The sequence below is a fragment of the Puma concolor genome, chromosome E4, assembly GCF_028749965.1.
Source record: "Puma concolor isolate L17-30 chromosome E4, mPumCon1.1.hap2, whole genome shotgun sequence".
Lineage (NCBI taxonomy): Eukaryota > Metazoa > Chordata > Mammalia > Carnivora > Felidae > Puma > Puma concolor.
The window spans coordinates 868,965-887,374 of NC_141683.1; the positions used below are offsets into that span (position 1 = coordinate 868,965).

An 18,410-nucleotide genomic window follows, 5' to 3' on the forward strand; every position below is an offset into this window, starting at 1 on the left:
CGCTGCACTCCTAGCGCTAAGACAGCTCCAGCCACAAAGCCGATCCTGAGCCAACGCTGGTTGAAGTGTCTGCCGAACAAGACGACCCCAGGAGCGCGAGCCCATCTCTGTTCCTCCTGCTGCACCACCCCCCCCCCCCCCCCCCCCGCAACATAGTGCTGTGCCCAAGCGAACGAGGGCACAGAGGGAGCTGCGCCCCCACAGGGCTGTTATAGGGACTTTAGGGATTTTCCCGTTAGCTGTCGCAGTGACGCGGGTAAAAGAATTTTTTTTTGCAGAGCGGCTGAAGTCAGTTTCTAGCTAGCTGCTTTCTAGATTTGAACTGCTACTACTTGGCAACACTTGCAAAATATCTGAATGTCCCCCTACAGATGAGGGGCTGAGCTAGTGAGGCTATGGGACAGCAGGGCTTTGTGGATTTTTTTTAAACAGTGTGTTGTAATCTACCTGTATTCACCTGGAAAATTTTAGGAATGACAAAATTACAGTTAATTAAATTAAATTAAAAGTTAAGTCAAATTACAAAAAGGCAACTTGAAGAACATTATGATCTATAATCTCATTTTGGAAACAGAAAACCCCCCAAGGATATACGCATGCACATATATACGTGTGCAGACAGTGAACACGGAGAAAAGGGAAGGTATACCGTGTTTGTTCATAGCGCTTATTTTGAGGAAATCTACAGGGAGGTTATTTTGTCTTTACGCCCCCTTAAGTCTCCTGAAAGCCAAGCCCAGCCAAAGCGTGGCTTGGGGACAGCCCTTGGGAGCCACTGAACGGGAACGAGAGCAGGACAGCGGCAGCCAGCTGACGGGGACCCTTCCAATGTCTCAACATCTCCCAGCCGGTCCGCATTCACCGGCCTGTAAATTCGCTTTCGTGTAGTTGCAGGAATCTCGGCTCAAGAGCTGAGCCCCCACCTTTACCACACGGGCTCCACCGGGCAATAGACTGCTCTGGGAGAAGGGATGCTTTCCTTTCAGACCGGGAATCCCTAGCCCTTTGACAGAGGGGAACGAAAAGCACGCGTCTTTGAAAAACGGAGGCATAATTTACACAAAGCGCATCCTCTGGCGTACATCCTATGCGTTCTGATCGCACAGAGTCCGAGCACGCGCGGCCCTATACTGTGGCCACAACCACGACCCGAGCGCCGCCTGTCCCCACACCCCGCCCCCACAGCCGCTCCTCGGCCCATCTGTTTCCTGTCCCCCCAGCGCAGGGCGTCCCAAAGTGTCATGTAAATGGACTCGTGGCGTGTAGTCCTTTGAGGCTCGCTTCCGCTTAGCAAAGTGAGCCTGAGGTTCGCCCGTTGTACCAGGGCTGTACCAGGCTCCGTCCTCTGGCTGTTGCCTAGCGGTACAGCACTGTCCCGATCCCCCGGGGCGCTGGGCCAACCACCTGTTGAGGGACGTGTGGGTTTTCCAGTTTGGGGCAGCGATGAATAAAGCTGCTGTGTACAAACTTTCTCCCACAGGTGGTAAGGGCTGGTTTTCATTCCCCAGGAGCCTCAGGGAAGTGGAAGGCGTGCAGAGAGGGTACGCCTATCAGTGAGGCACACTGCCCAAGAGGCGCCAGCGCTGGGCGGCTTCAGAAAGGCAGGGGGCCGCCCGCACCGGGGCTCAGGCCGGGCGCCCTTGCCCGCTGCTCGGCTCTGCGCAATCGAGGGGCACGACGCAGACGCCCAGAATGCGGCGCGCGCACGCCCACCCACGCTCACACCAGCGCGCACACGCCCACCCACACGCACACACGCAAACGTGCGGGCCGAGGCCCGTCCGGGCGCGACCGGCTCACCTGCCTGGGGTCCATGGCGCCCCCGACGCATGACCTGGAGCGGTGCTGGCGACCCTCCCCCTCCGGGCGCTCCCCTCCCCAGGTGGGCCGCCCCCCCCCTCCTCCGGGCGGACGCACTCGCCCCCGGGGACAGCGAAGTAGGCAGCCTGGGCGCGCGGCCGGCCTGGCTGCGGCGAAGTGGCCCGGCTCAATTTCACTTTCGTTTCCTCCGAAGGACCGCCTCTTTGGGAAGTTTAGCGGGAGGAGGGGTTTGAGCGGAGCCAACAGACGCCGATCTAACCGATCTAACCCTCGGCTTGCAGGACCACTGGAGTCACTCCTTCAGGAAGGCGGCTACGCCCCACATGCCCTGCCCCGCCCGGGACCCCCGGGGCACAACTCCCGCCCCCCCCCAGCCCAGTTCTGTGGAAACAGCCCGAGGCTGGGCCTCTGCCTCAGCCGCCGTCCCCCCGCCCCCCACCACTTACCCTCCCAGCAGGTTGTGAGCGATTTAAACCCACCACCGCTGGGGCACCATTTAGGGTCTAATGGTGACGCCATCCCAGCACGCCTTCACAGCTCTGCCAGGTAGGCAGGCTTGACTCCCAAATTACGTGCAAACTGAGGCCTGAGGCGGGCTGCTGATAAACCCAGGCCTCACTCTGCACCCCCACTGTGCGCTCACTGCAGTTATGACTCCCCCAAAGATAACTTCTGTTGTCTGCTGGGGGAAATTCAACTGATCTCACGTAGGCTTGTCCAAGAGGTCAATCCTATGGTCAGCAGTCCACATTCCTCCCCAGTGAGAAACTGATTTCCTGTTTCATCGCCATTTCGTCCCCACGGCCTGTGAGGTCAGGATGCCCGGCTGGTGCCCTTTCCCTCCGGTCTCCCTGGAGCACCCAACCTCCAACTCCCCATGGGCAGTGGGCTGGGCTCCCCCTCCTGTGCGTCTGTGCGTGTCCTCCGAGGCTTAGAATGTACCTGTGGCGCTGCTTCTGACCAAAGGCTCTCAGGGGCTGCCTCAAATATCCTCTCCCCAGGAAGCGTCACCCAGCTCTGGGTTGGGGAGTGGGTGCCTCTGCAGCCCCTCATTTTGTGCTTCTCCGTTACTCCGCGCTTACCCTACAGAGCACTTTATCTGTGCTCTGAAAATGCCTGCCTGGGTCCTTGAACGCAGCTTCCCACACGCCTCCCACGTGCCTCCCACTTGCCAGGGAAGGGCAGGTGTCCTTGGGGAAGGGCAGGTGCCCTTAGCCAACAGTCTGCTGGGGAGGACCAGCACTCCCGACAAGGATCACAGTGCCGTGCCTCCTGACATTCCGCACTTAGTGACTGACCCATAATCCACTGTGTGGAAAGAATAATCGATGGGTAGAATGTAGCACAGAACTCGATGAAGCTGGAAAGATCAACAAACCTATGAAACCGCGCTCGATGTCCTCACATTGGGGAAATGCACGGGAAGGCCACAGAGTTACTGCCCACCCCCAGACCGGCCGCTCGACCACGTGGGCAGCAGCTCCCACTCCCTACTGGAAACCAGTTCACGATACGCGGGACAGGCGGGAATATACACGCCCTACAAGTGCGCAGTCCCACTTCTACACCTGGACGCACGTACACAGAGTGGCCTTACTGGGAACAGACAACCCGGAAACAGCCCAAACGTCCAGGAAAAGTACAACGGATAGATGGCGGCACATACTGGCGACAGAACGTTCCACGGCGTCAAACACCACAGAGCTGGAACCACACGCAGCACAGTGGGTCATCATCTAAACAGGACACCGAGCAAAGACACACTACCTGTCCACTTACATCATGTCCCAAACCAGGCAAAACTACAGCGGGCACCTCACAGAAGCCGGGACGGGGTCACCTTTAGGGAGGAAGAAGGGTGTTCCGACTGGGAAGCAACGTTCTGGGTGCTGGGCTGCAGCTCATGAAGTCACATACTTGGGCTTTATGTACATTTCTGCGTGGATGTGCTACACTTCACAATGGTAAAAGGTTAAAAACGAGAAACTCTCCGTACCTGACCCCGGCCAGTCTTCCTATGTTCTGTTTTCCATTTAAGTAAAATGCGTTAGGTCTTACCTCTGTTTTCCTGCCTTCGGGCTAAACAATCCCATGGCCTTTGACCCTTCTACCAGAATGTTCCGGAAGAGCCTCAGTCACAGCTACAGGGAAGGTGCCTCTTCCGTCCCTTTAACCTCACATGGGAGGCGGTGCTGAAGCAGAAGGCTTCACTCCCCAACAGAGCGTCAGCTCTCTCCCGGAAACAGTGCCAACTGCTCGTCACCGTCCCAGCAGCTCCCTTACTCGCAAGCATCTCACGGCCCCGGGTGCTTGGCTCCCACAGGGCAGTGACGCTGCCGGCCATCTGTGCGCTGTGCTATCGTGGGGACTCCACACATTGGATGAAACACTTTCTAAAAACTAACCAAAAGTAACATGTCACTTGCAGAACGTTGCAGAAAATACCAAAGAGCAAACAGTCCAAATGCTCCCCCCCACCCCCACTGTCTACCCTTAATTCACCAGGCCCTCCCCTCCCCGTGTTTCCTCTGTGCACAGTGGCACCGTGAGCACACAGGTGCCCCCCGCCCCCCCGGGGCCAGGAGTCCGGCTGAGAAATGACCCCAGATGCAAGTCGTCCTGACTACATAACATCCAGGGTTACCAGCTACGACCAGCCACCGGCGGAGAGCTACCCGCTAAGACGAGGTACAGAGCCCCTCACTCCTCGCTCGGTGTTCTCAAAGTTGGCCTTCCGCGTCATGGCTGCAGAGCACTGGCTGCACCTGCCTTCAGGGGCCTGGATCCCCCCAAGCCCCGGGGAGGATCCGTTGTCACCTGGGCTGCAGAGTGGCTTTTAGTTTCCAATCTCTGCTATCTTTGCTTTTTAATTATGAATGGTGGTCTGGCTTTGTAGCGATTAATTTGGCTTGTTGTGTATAACCTGGCTGCTGCAGGGTGCATATTTACAAGTCCTCCTAGTCCCTGATGTCCTACAGCCAGACGGGGCTGTGCACAGGGGCTACATCGAATCCTCTCTCCCTTCTGTAAGGCAGATGTCTGCAAACTCCTTCCGTATTTGCTCGCATAGTCCCGCGGCAAGAGGCACGTACTGCGTGTGAATGCAAGCTACTTAACTTGCAACACGCTATCAAAAAAAGTAACAAATTACTAAGCTATTTTTAACTATTAGGGCATCTTTTCAGAACAGGATATGCACATAAATAAACTCCCTTTCTTAACTCCTAGGAAACACATAATAAGCCCATTAAGCCCACGTTTATTGCCCTTTTTGGTCGCTGTTTCCCTTTTGGTCTTTATCACTGGGTTTTTTATTGCACCACACCAACGTAACTTTCAACACCCTCAGGGCCTTCCCACATCGACCCCACCAGCTTTCTGCAGACAGACCGGTGACCGGCCGGCCCTGCCGACCAGTGCCCCTCAGCCGCGTTCGCCCTAACGCCTGTTCTGATGTTAATCACTAGACTGGCTTTTGAAATCGCAGCAGAGCAAAAGGGCTGCCTCAGGAGCCCCAGGAGACCGTGAGGTCTCCCTCAGCAGCAGGCAGGCGCCTATACCCAAAGTCAGCCAGTAGAGGAGCGAAAAGTGGTATTTATCAACTATCTATAGGCACCAGGCATTGTGATAGCAAGCGTTATCGTATGTCAAAGACCTAATATTAGGAAGAATAGCAAAACCATACTAATAGTAATGGCTAACAGGCTGTGCTACCTAGTTCACATGAAAGTTTATTTACTTAATGTTTATTTCATTTTTGAGAGAGCGTGAGCAGGGGAGGGGCAGAGAGAGAGGGAGACACAGAATCCGAAGCAGGTTCCAGGCTCCCAGCCGAGCCCTCAGCACAGAGCCCGACGCGGGGCTCGAACTCACGGACGTGAGATCATGACCTGAGCCAAAGTCGGATGCTTAACCGACTGAGCCACCCAGGCACCCCAAATGTCCTTTTTTTAAAAAGAATTTTTAAATATTTATTTTTGAGAAAGAGCGCACACGCGCGCGCAAGTGGGGGAGGGGCAGAGACAGGGAGACACAGAATCCAAATCGGGCTCCAGGCTCCGAGCCGTCAGCACAGAGCCCGACGCGGGGCTCAAACCCACGAACTGTGAGATCATGACCGGAGCTGAAGTGAACCCTTAACCCATCGAGACACCAGGCGCCCCTCACGTGCAAGTTTAACCCGTGCGTGTGCATTTCGTCTTCTAAAACCCCACACGATGGCCCTCTCGTGACTCGATGCGTCAAGCCCCGCCCCCGAAACTGCCTCTCCTACGGCGGCCGGCCTGGCACACAGCACACGGCTCACTTCCGGTGTGGCGCCGGCCAGCGGAGAGCGTCGGCGACCGGCCCACATTTGGGCTCCTCTGAGCCAGGGTCCAAAGGGGGGGGGCCCTCCCACTCACTCTCGCCTTCTCGTCCTCCCTAGGGCCCGGCCCGTGGGTGGATGGGCTCAGCCCCAGCTCCTGGCAAGGGTCATGTCCCTATCTCCAAGGCTCGTAGGAGGCAGAGGGGACAAGCGCAGTCCTGTGGTGGGCGGGCTCGAAGGCGGCCTCTGCCCCTCGGTCCGCGCTGTGTCCCGGGTGAGCGGGCGGGTTTCACCAACAGCCGGTTGCTGCACAGCCACGTGCCAAGTGGCCGCTTCCCGGCACGACCCATTTACTACCGAACCGACATGCTGACGTCGTTTTTCTCTCCGCGCTCTAGTCTGCACTGACCAGCTTGTAATTCTGTCTTCATAATAGTCTTAGAAGGAGTGTACTCGGCCCGCGTCTCGGTTGCCCTAGAGCTGGAGACTGGGGACGGCGGAAGGGGCCGAGGTGGAGGGGCTCTTGGCGCACTTCCGGTGGACGGACTTTCTGTGAACGAAAGCGGAGCCATGTCCAGGCATCTGCAGTGTTCTTTCCAGAGGGAACGAGTAACACATATCTTTAAAAGCCTTCCTTGGGGCGCCTGGGTGGCGCAGTCGGTTAAGCGTCCGACTTCAGCCAGGTCACGATCTCGCGGTCCGTGAGTTCGAGCCCGGCGTCGGGCTCTGGGCTGATGGCTCGGAGCCTGGAGCCTGTTTCCGATTCTGTGTCTCCCTCTCTCTCTGCCCCTCCCCCGTTCATGCTCTGTCTCTCTCTGTCCCAAAAAAATAAATAAACGTTGAAAAAAAATAAAAATAAAAGCCTTCTTTCAGCACCGACGAGTTCACAGACGTTCCCGACTACACACACCAGCTCTGTGTATAGAAGGTGTGTGAAGACAGAGAGGCGAGGTTTGAAGAAGGTGGCCTCGAGGACAGGAGTGACGTGGCCACGGGCCAAGCGATGCAGGCGGCCACCCGACACTGGCAGGGGATGCTCACCTAGAGCCCCTGGAGGGAGCATGGCTCTGCGACACCCCGATGTTGGCCCAGTGATGCGGATTTCAGATTTCTGGCCTCCGGACCTTTGACAACGATTTTCTCTTGTTTTGAGTCACCAAATTCATGGCAATCTGTACTACAGCTCTAGGGAGCTGACACGCCATCCTGATGGCCGGGGCAAACGGAGCTCCGAGTGCGAAACTAGCACAGACCTTGCTCGGGTTCCTGCCATCTGAGGCTATCAGAGGAAAAAGCTGAAACAGACCGGCTGTCAGAGACGACATGTGCACAGCCACAATTTCCATGTTTTACTTAAACCAAACAGTACGCCTTTCCCATTACTGTCTGGCAGAATTAGAACCTTTTGTTTTATTTGAAAAAATATTACAGACACGGTCCAGCACAAATCAACAGCCAATATCATATTTAAAATGGGTCAGGCATTCCCAATAAAATGAGGAATAAAGTAAGGATGGCCACCACTACTGTTATCTTATTTCAATTCTGAGATGCACCTCTAACATTTCTGATATTGTGATGTGATTACAAGGTGTGTATGTATTTCATATGATAGCCCCCCCGGGCTATTATTGAATCAGTAGCATGCTTTATGCTCAAAAGTCTTAGAATGAAAAAAATATGGTACTTAACATTGTTTCGGAAATTCTAGCATATCCTAAAGCAGAAAAAAAGATACGCTAAAAGTAAAGAAAAAACAGATTATTTGCAGATAATATCAGAACTGCAGTTGACCCCAGAATGAAAAATTCTTAGAACCGATAGGCAGTCAAGGAATCTGGCTGGATATAAGAAAAATATACAAAACACAACTTCTTTCTTATGTGTAGGGTAAAAATACTGTACTCTTAACAGCAACTAAACCATTAAAAAAATAAACATCTAGGAATAATCTTAAGAAATGTGAAAGCCTACATGTGGAAAAGTATACAACTCTGCTGAGGAGTGTATTCTTAAGTACAAGGATACACCAACCCCAAATGAGATGGCGGGACAATTTACGAACTGAGCCAGAGTAAGTAACTGGTCACTGCAAGTTCTAATGAGGTCAGGGCAGAAAGGACTGAGCAGCCGACAAAGGATTACTTACACTGTCTTCGTTCTCAGCAGTCTGGTACGACACAAGGATGGAGCTCCAGGCTGACAGGGCAGGACCACGTTCCCTAAAGCGTGTATACTGGTCTGACATGTGACAGGGAGCCAAAAGCAGCAGGGAGGGAGGAAAGGTATGTCAACACAGGGAGCTCGGCCAACTCATCGGCTTCTGGGGGGGGGGGGGAACGTATTTGGAGCCTTGTCTTACAGTAATAAGCCAAAATAGGTTACAAATGGATTAAAAGGCTATTTGTAAAGTATTCTAAAAAACTAAGTCAGAATGTCTGACTTGTTTCACAGCAATGGAAGACATCTGTTCACTGCAGATAAAGTTCTGTGGTTCAAAAAACAGGACAGTGTTTAAGAATCAGTTTAAAAATATATTAATAAAAACATGAACGCAGAGAGGGAACCCGTTACAACACACGTGGGACCCAGAGCTGTGTGCGCGTGTGCGCGTCAGACACTTACACACAGCGGTGAGCTCTGCTCTGCAGCCGGCACACCGGCCTACCCTTCAGCCCCATCACCCGAGAGGCACACAATCACGGTCCCCATGTTGCAGAAGAGGAAACTGAGGCAGACCAAAGCCACGGAGGTTGCTGGAAGTCCCAGAGCCAGCACTCTGGCTCACAGCAGGTAGCCTTGGCCTTAAGCCATCCCCACGTTGTACTTTTATCAACAGTACGGTTGATAAAAAGGGAATTCGCACACACAAACAAGAAGTATAAATGCCTGTCAAACGTTCGGGGAAACAATCGCACTAACAACTAAAGACGCGAAAATGTAATAAATCGGTCAAAAAAAATAAGACTACCCAGTGGTAGCTGGGGACTCTACGTCTGCCTTCACAGTCTCACCTTGGACTCTAGGAACCCACACTGGCCCTACCCAAAATGTTCTCAAATAGGATTAGGTCACCGCCATCTCCGTCCTTTAAACCCTTTATGGCTACCCACTGCTCTTTGGATAAAGGCCCAAGGTCACGACAAGGTCTGCAGCATGCCCCGCTTCCTGGCTAAACGTCCCCTAAGCAGGCTTCACAAAAGGCACCTTCCGCTCTGTCTGTCCAACAGCCACAGAGCACTCTTGCAGGCACACACTGTTTTCTCCTCGTCTTGTCCCTGTGCCGGGAGCAGAAGGCATATAAAATTTATAGTACCCATGACCCTAGGAAGCTTTCTTCACGGTCTTTAGCACTAGCTGCGGCTAAGCATTTGCAGGCTATCTGATCACGCGTTACGTCCATCTCTCCTGAGCAGTACAAGTCTTACAGCCGTGACCCAGCACGGTGCTTTGGTGATAGAAGGTACGAGAAATTACCCGTCAGAGAAGTATGCGTTAATGACTGGATGAAAGGAAGAGGTGGGAGGGAGAAGACCAAGAAGGGAGGGGGAGAAACAGCTACTTAGACGACGGGTCCAAGTGTTGTACGAAAGTAATCGGACACTGGGCGTCAGAGGTCTCAAGTATGTCTGTGACTTCAGCTAACAGCCAACAGCCATTACCACTAATGACAATGTAATCCTAGGACTACATAGTTATTATTAGTGAACATAATAATAAAGATCCATCTTGAGGAGGAAAACCCAAAATCTAGTATGAAAACTTACGTTTGCGACAGCATTGTTTACAATAGGGAAAAACTGAAAACAGCCGTCAAGTCCAAAGTTGAACACATGGTCACATAAATTCTGGAAGAGCCGTGAATTAGTTACATGACACATAAGAGTGGTATTTACAGAGTTAACGCCACGGGAAATGTTTAAATCATAACAAGTGAACGGAACACAAAACCGTAAACACAGAAGAGCTTCAGCTTTTGGAAAACAACGCGCCCAAGTGGCAGGTACCGACCAACCCCACAAGAAAGGCTTCCTTTCTGAGGCGGCCCGACTCTGCCCACCTTCCTCTGAGAAGGCCAGGCTTCCTCCCCAGACCCGGAGGGAGGATTGTAGGGCATCTAATAACCTCCTCTTGGCGATTCTGTTTCTCCCACCAGTGATACGTGTGACAATTCTGGCCAAGAAAACACAAAAAGCTGTCAGGGCTTCCCGTGACAAAGGATTCCTGCTGCCAACAGGTGATGTCCTGCGGTGGCAGAGTGGAGGCCGGGACAGGGCCGAGCTGCTCAATCAAGCAACCCCAGCACCGGCCTGTGTGCGGGATAAGCCACACGGCGCTGTGTGAAGCACGCCAACACGTACGGATGTCTGACAGGCGTAGTTACCAGTGATTTTATTCAATTTAATAGTTTTCTGCAATTTTCAAGTTTCCTGTTATAAAGCATTACCACCCCTCAGATGGGGGGGGGGGTCCAGTAAGAATAGGAAAACAAATACAAACGGCATAAAACTTGCCCTTAGGATGCGCGAAGCCTAGGGGCGCCGGGGGCTCCGTCGGTTAAATGATTGGCTCTGGACTTCAGCTCAGGTCATGATCTCACGGTCCGTGGGTTCGAGCCCCGCATCGGGCTCTGTGCTGACGGCTCAGAGCCTGGAGCCTGCTTGGGATTCTGTGTCTCCCTCCCTCTCTGCCCCTCCCCTGCTCGCACTGTCTCTCTCCCTCTCAAAAATAAACATTAAAAAGGACAGCTCAAAGTGTAGTAGTGGAAACAGTGTAAGACTCCACTTCGCAGCTACCAGAACGGCTCAAATAAAAACACCTGAACAGTATCTGAACCTGGGGAGGCTACGGAGCGACTAGAACTCTCATACGCTGCTGGCGGGAACACGAACCGGTGCCACACCGTGGAAACTGTTTGGCCGCTCCTTCTAAGGCTAAGCGTCCCACCACCGACACCCAGCAACTATACTCCCAGGCACTTACTTACCAGGAAGATACAAAGAAGCGGCCACAAAAAGGCGTCATGTAAGAAGACTAACAGAGACCGGCGCAAGAGCAGGAAGGGGGAGTTGCCACCTAATGGAGACAGAGTTTCGGATTTGCAAGAGAAAAGGTTCTGGACGGTTGGCGATGTGAACGTACGTAAGATGATTGTACCATATGCTTGAAAATGCTACACTTCGTGTAGCAATGTGTTTTGTACCTCAACAAAAAAAGATGAAAAAAATGGTCATAGAGCTTTATTCTTAAGAGCCCCAAACTGGAAACAAACCAAATGTCCATCATGTGACGAACGCACAAACACCCGATGTCCGTTCACACACAGGGTAACGACACGCGCGACCCGCTTGATCCCGACCGGAAGAACCACGCACAGAAGTACACGTTCTAGAACTCCATTTGTGTGAAATTTTACAGCGGCTCAGCTAATGTATGGAGATAACAGACATCACAACAGTGGTGGCTCTGGGGAGAGTGGTTTCTGGCAGTGGTATGAGGGAACTTTCTGGGGTGATAGAAAGGTTTTAATTTCTTGATTTGGATGGTGACTAGCGGGCATATATATTTATCAATATTCACTGAAATATTTGCCGTCTATTGCACGTAATTGTATCTTAATAAAAAAGGGTCTTAGGGAAACAGCACATAAGGGCTGGAGGGGCTCCACCTGTCCTTTGGCTACACATGGACGAGTTCTTACCCCACATGGACAGCCACAGAGAAACACTATGCCGTGCGGCGATTCGTGGATATGCTAAGCACGTTAAAATTAAAAGAATTATACATACATATGTTTCAATCTCAGTTTTGTGGAACAAGCTTTGATATTCTGATAAATTATTTTAAAAAGGAAAAATATATATGCACTAATGTAATGTAAAATAAAATATAGACCATCTAATTCAAACTGATTTTATTTAAAACACGATGCAGCATTTTCATAAAATATTTGTTAAAATCTAAAATAAAATGGAGTATTAGCTGTTTAAAATAATAAAAAAAAGCAAAACATAAAATACTGGAATACAGAATGAGAAAAAAACACTTTAAAGCTTGCAAGCAAAGGAAGAAATCAAAAAGCACAAAATTCGTCTACAGAATAACGAAAAGCAGGTTTTGTATGTTTAATGAAAAAGCCAAAATTAGATGGCAAACAACAAATCAGAAAAATATCCACGGCAGATAAAGTTTTTATAAGGAGCGCATATTCAGGTTTTTTAAGGGAATTTGTATAATTTGTAAAAAGTAACTTAAATGCAATTAAGTGAATAGACAAAATATTGACTGAGAATTTAAAAAAATGGAAATAAACATGGTAACCGTCTGTAAAGAGCTCAAACTTAATCGTAAGAAAAGATACACATTAAAACCAGACAGTAATTTTCAATGTAACAAAGATTTTCCGGTTTTCGTTAAAACGCCCGGTCCCGGAGCGGACAGGGCGCTGGGCAGGGTGCTGGGCACGCGGTCTTCGGGAAGCGCGTGGGGACCGAGCCCAGCACCGCAGGCCACAGCAGATGCAGGCGGGGCCTGGTGCTTGGAGGGGAGCGTGGGGTTACACAGCGGCCCTCACCCCAAGCGTCTATTTCTAGGAGAACTACTCTGTGCTAAAGAAGAAACAAAAGGGCACCCGCTCCCTTTTTCGTTGGGAGTGGGCATGGCACAGGTAGGCTTCTGGAAGGTAAGGCCCCTCTGCGGGAAAGACGGATGTGCTCTGTATGTAGGGCAGACGTGGGCCTTCCTGGGGACAGGGCGGAAGACCAACACCGCACAGCCCCGGGGCCGAAGCGCCACTGGCCCCCCATCTGGCCGCCACAACCCCCGAGCCAGCGCGGGGCCGGGAACAGAAGCGCCAGGACGAGCGCACGGGGGAGGCGAGGTGCAGATGGCCACGCAGAGCTGCACGGGGGCGAAACGCAGTAAGAGCCTGAGAGAGACCCGTGCACCTCTACGTCTGCAGCCCAGAGACGCACACAGAACTTCATTTACTTAACAGCTGCGACTAAAACCCCAGAAAGGTCAGGGGGGCACGCACCACAGGCCGGCCTCTGCAGGGTGAGGTGAGCTGCAGGTCTCATCTCTTTTAGAATTTTCTAATTGGGATTTTTTTAGCCTTTCTTGAGTGTTTGGTATTCAAAAGAAAAAAATGTTAAAGTTCACAACTCTTGATCCCAAAACTCCAATCAAAGAATGAGTTATTTATAAAAGGCTTAGAACAATGCCTGGCACATTGTAAGTGCTCAAATAAATGTTTTAAAAATAAATACCCTAAGGAAAAGCCTCAAACTATGGAAAAAGCCTCCGTATACACCATATCATCGTTGAGAAAGGTTTGAGTGGGGAGCGAAACATTTCACGGGGTGGAATTTCCACGTGGCTTCTCCGTGGGGCCCGACCTTGGCCTGTGCAGGCACACGGGGAGAGGCTCTGCGTTTGCAGGGTGGGCCCGGGGTCCTGGAGTCTGCAGACATTTACAGTGAGAACTGTATCTATCAGGCAGACTGGAGTCCTCATCAACACGATGCCAGCATTTTCTCCCTGTGGGCAGATTTTCATTCATGCATTTAATAAACACTTATCAAGCACGTGCTACGTGTCAGGCACTGTCCTAGGTCCTAGAAACACAGCAGTTAATGAAACAAAAATGCTTTCACTCATTATTCTCATGAAGCTGATGTTCTAACGAGGAGAGACAGGCAACAAACAACCATGCAACACCGATGGGTTATAAGTGTTAAGAGAAATAACGCCAATTAAGGACGAGGGTCCTCAAATCTACAATAGGGCCGTGTTCCGGTGTTGATCCATAAGCAGAGAGAAGGGGGCCTAACCCATCGACGGAGGCCCAGGGAGGCTTCTGGGAGAATCGTGACCTGAACCCCGACAGCAGATCGTCTGAGGGCATGGGGAAGGGCGGATGTGGCGGGAGCACGGGTGTGGAAAGGTCAGAGGGCACAGGAGCAGGGCCACACAGCAACAACTTGACGGACAAGCAAAACCAGGGCGGGCGTCCCAGTCGGAAGGCTCCGGAAGGGCCTCGAAGTAGGATCCGAGCAGGGGTGCGCGCACACGCACACGGGGCAGTCATTCCACGTGGTTACGGACAAGCGGTTTACTCTGGCATCCCAGGAGTGGGCCCATGACACACCTGTCCAATTATGGTGTCCCTGTCCCCTTGTCCACAGTGACCAGCTTACAATGCAGAAGAGCACTGCAAAGTCATCAGCTTGGGGCTGCCGGTGCGTACAGAGAAAACAGCAGAAAATGAGGCCAATAAGCAAAAAAAGGACCAGAGAAAGGCAGGGCCAAGAGTCTGTGACACTATTTCAGCCACACCTGAGGCTCATCCTTGGACTTCCAGTTAAATTGTCAAAGGCGGAGGGGCTCTTTTTTGCTTGAGTTCACACTGGGCTTCTGCCATCTACGACTGGGTTAACGCACCCTCTTTTTGGGAAAGAGCTTTTACTCTGTGTGTGGTGGTGACGGGGTTCGGGGGGATGAGAGCATACACCCTGGTAGAGTTTCTCCGATTAGGGTTGATGAAGACGGTGAACTGGGTGCTTTAGGGCACCTGGGAGGGTACAGAGGCAGTAACAGCTTCTCAGGTGGAGGAACTTGGGGGGCGTGTTAGTCTATATGGGTGAGGAACATAAACCTGTGAGTTGGTATAATCCACTCTACAGCCCTAAGACATCGTCAAATAGAACCCAGAACGACAGCTGACGGAAACCACCAACATCAACCGTTTGAAACCAGTTTACTATTCCCACATTAATGCCCATTAGTCACAGGTCTTTCCTAAGTATTTCATATTGCCACAAAGCTAGTACCTTGAGCTCTTTACCTCTATACCAAACAATCATCCGGTGTTCTCCAGAAAACTTAACTCAGGCAGCTGGACCCAATATGGTCCAAACCTAAGATGTTAAAGCAAAATAAACTGCTATATCTCAAGAGATCACTACAGATGCCCAGAGCTCAGATTCTCTTGTTCACATATTTGAAAACTCTCATCATGGGGCGCCTGGGTGGCTCAGTCGGTTGGGCGTCTGACTTCGGCTCAGGTCATGATCTCACAGTCCATGAGTTCAAGCCCCGCGTCGGGCTCTGTGCTGACAGCTCAGAGCCTGGAGCCTGCTTCCGATTCTGTGTCTCCCTCTCTCTCTGCCCCTCCCCCGTTCATGCTCTGTCTCTCTCTGTCTCAAAAATAAATAAACATTAAAAAAAACAAAACAAAAAAACAAACTCTCATCAGTTGGTCACAGATCAGAATTCCAATCTTGGTCTGAGACACAGCTTTAAATCTTTAGGTCCTGGGGAGCACCTGGGTGGGTCAGTCAGTTAAGTGTCTGACTTCAGCTCAGGTCATGACCTCCGGATTTGTGAGCATGAGCCCTGCATCGGGCTGACTGCTGTCAGCACAGGGCCTGATTTGGATTCTCCGTCCTTTGCTCTCTGACCCTCCCCCACTGGCGTGTGCACGCTCTCTCTCAAAAATAAACAAACATTAAAAAAAAAAAAAAACACCAAATCTTTAAGTCCATGAATAGGAAAGATGCTCATATTATACTGTTACTGTGTAACAGTGGCTTAAGGCAGCCTTTGTGTATTGAGCAATGGGTCTCAGTCTGGCAGAAATAACAATACCTCAAGATTTTTTCTTCTTTCCGCAGGCATTTCCCAAATACCTACTGTGTGCCCACGATCTCAGCACTGTGTGCCCATGAGCCTTTCCTTTTTCTCTGGGTGAAAAGGCCAAATCTCGGTTCACATCTGGACCATGCTGGGTAAAATGTAAAATAAAAGATAATTTATCACTGAACAATTTGAAATATTATTCTTGCAGCAAATACTGGCCCTCTAAGCTCTGCTTATGCCTCCCTTATCCCCCTACACAGGTTCACACTGCCAGGGCGCGCTCTCCCTCTCTCTCTCTCATCACTGAGAAATAACAAGGCTCAAGCTCCATACAGCCTGAGAAGCCTGGGTTCTGGGTTCAAGTTCCAGTTCTGCCATTAACTAGTCTCAGGATTGTGGCTGAGACTCCTATTCTGCATCTGTAAAATGGGGATATGCTTACTTTCTGCACTGGGTTGCCGGACGAATGAAAGAAGTTAGTGTATGTAAAGCGCTTGGGACAGTGTCGGGCACACAGCAAGTGCTCAATAAGAAGCAATTATTAATTAATACTTAATAAGTGAAGCCCTAACCTCTTTCCAGTTCTACAATTTTATGAGGTCTTTAGTAGAGAGATTGTGGGTTTTGACATCCCCTCCCCCCAAGTCTGCTTCATCGTATCTGGCGGAATAGCAAACATCCAAAATAGCAAAAAGTTCCCCGCTCTCAATCCGCCGAAGCAACGGGGCACCTTCAGCAAGGGAGCAAGTTCAAGCGCCTGGGTGCCGTGCCCTTACTCATAACAGCTTGACACTTCGAATTCTGACAATTACCGTGCAAAGTAGACATCATTACCTTCGTTTTGCAGATAAGCCCGAGTAGGAGCAGAGAAGTTAAATAACTCAGTGTCGCACAGATGGCAGACGGCACACCTGACTCCAAAGCTCACGCCCCTTTCCACTCTTACCTCTCTGCGGCCCGTGCAGCAAGCACGCAAGTGTTTGTTAAATAAAGAAAAAGACATTCGGAGGCTTCGACGCGAGGGGGACAAGCCTTGCTTGGTAAAGATGGAGTTGGCACCTTCGCCCACATCCGCTCGACAATCTGACGCTCCCCGTGACCTACTCGGCCTGCCCCTCCGACAGCAGCCACCGTAGGGACCTCTGTGTGCCAGTGCCCTGCCCTCCCGGCTAGGCGCCTGCTGAGCCTGGCCCCCGCTGCCCGGAAAACCCAAGGACAGGTATCCCTTCTGGAAAGGCAAGTTTCCCAAACTCTGACATCACACGGAACACCTGCGGCAGGCTTACCCGCTAGCGGGGCCCAAGAATCACGCCGAGCGGATGGAGGACGGAGGACGGGGAGGTGACGCAACTAGGCCTCCCGCAGCAGGGCCAGGCCGAGGCTCGGCGCGGTGGCCGCGACCCGCAGCGGGCTGTCCACGGCGGACGCCCACGCCTTCCCCGCGGGAGGCGCGCAGGGCCGGCGCGGGCCAGCCGGGGGGCCGCGGGGCGCAGGCAGTCCGGGCGGGGAGGCGGCCCGGGAGCCCCACGAGCCCCGCGTCCAGCCGCTCTCGCGCCCAGGGCGGCGGCGCCCCCGGTCCCCAAGCTGCTGGGCTCCGGCCGGCACGCGCGCCAGAGCATCCGCGCGCCCCGGGCGCACACGCGCGCGCGCACGGGAGGGCGCACACGCGCGCACGCACGCACCCTCCCCCCCGCCCCCGCCCCGCGCCCCCTTCCTCAGCCGCTCCAGCCGGGAAGGGGATGCAGAGAAGGAAACAGCCTCTTACCCGGTGCGGTGATCCTCCGGGCCGCGGCCCGACCCCACAGCCTGCCACGGCCGCGGACCCTCCCCGCCCGCCCCCACCACGTAGCCGCGCCGCCGCCGCCGCCGCCGCCGCCGCCGCCGCCGGGAATCAATGGCCCGGTCGCCGAGTGGTGACGTCACGGCGCGCCGGGCGTGGGCGGCAGCACCACGTGACCGTCGCCTCTTTTGTCTGCGTCGCGGTGGCGGGGGTTCCGCCGTCCCGGGCTCCCGGGGGCTCGCCGGGGTGCTGGTGCGGGGGGCGGCCCGCGGGTGCGCTCCCGGCCTGGCGCGGCACGAGGTGCCTCGGGGGGTTCGGTGGCGGTCAAGTGCACGGGGTCGGTTACGACGCCGCCGCAACCGCTGGTCCTCGGATGGCCCGTTTATTTATTTATTTGTTTTCGGATGGCCCGTTTAATTTCGAAGGTCATTCGGTGTTCGCCCTCTCACCGCCCGACCCACTGACTTCAGTGTGGGGATGAGTCTCCATCCTTCACCACTGCCGCCCCTCGGAATTCGTCTCCATCCTGATTTGTGTTTACAGCAACTCTTCCATCGCTGCAACGGACTTTCACGTTTATATTCATTATTAAGCGATATAACACTACTTTCGTTTTTTAACTTTTGTCTAGCGTTCTGGACTTTTCGCAAAGATGTTGCTAAATGTCTTGGCTAAATGTCAAGCTGCTTTAGCAAGCCACCACGGGTTTAGAAACAACAGGTTCTCAAGGCTGGAAGCAGGGTGCCAGCCTGGTCCCCTTACTGGGGGTAGGCTTCTGATGTGGCCGAAGGCCTAGGGGTCTCCGTGGGGGCTCTTTCCTGCACCCCCAATCCCAGTCACGAGTGCTAGCGCTTCCCAGTACGA

General features: G+C 52.7%; 1 protein-coding gene across 5 annotated transcripts in view; it reads right to left on the reverse strand.

The window, feature by feature from the left end:
• The window catches only part of ADAR (adenosine deaminase RNA specific), a 38,897-nt gene extending 21,264 nt beyond the window's left edge, over nt 1-17,633 (reverse strand). The window contains exon 1 of one of the 5 annotated variants that reach the window (XM_086694067.1): nt 17,532-17,633. Coding sequence is in view for 4 of the 5 variants with exons in the window: in XM_086694063.1 (XP_086550189.1) it covers nt 1,801-1,815 (15 nt within the window). In the remaining variant the exon portion in view is untranslated. Of the gene's footprint in view, nt 1-1,800; nt 1,997-17,531 lie in introns of those variants that run through there. The other 4 variants (XM_086694063.1, XM_086694065.1, XM_086694062.1 and 1 more) reach the window with 4 other exon arrangements.
• Nucleotides 17,634-18,410: the final 777 nt, after the last annotated feature.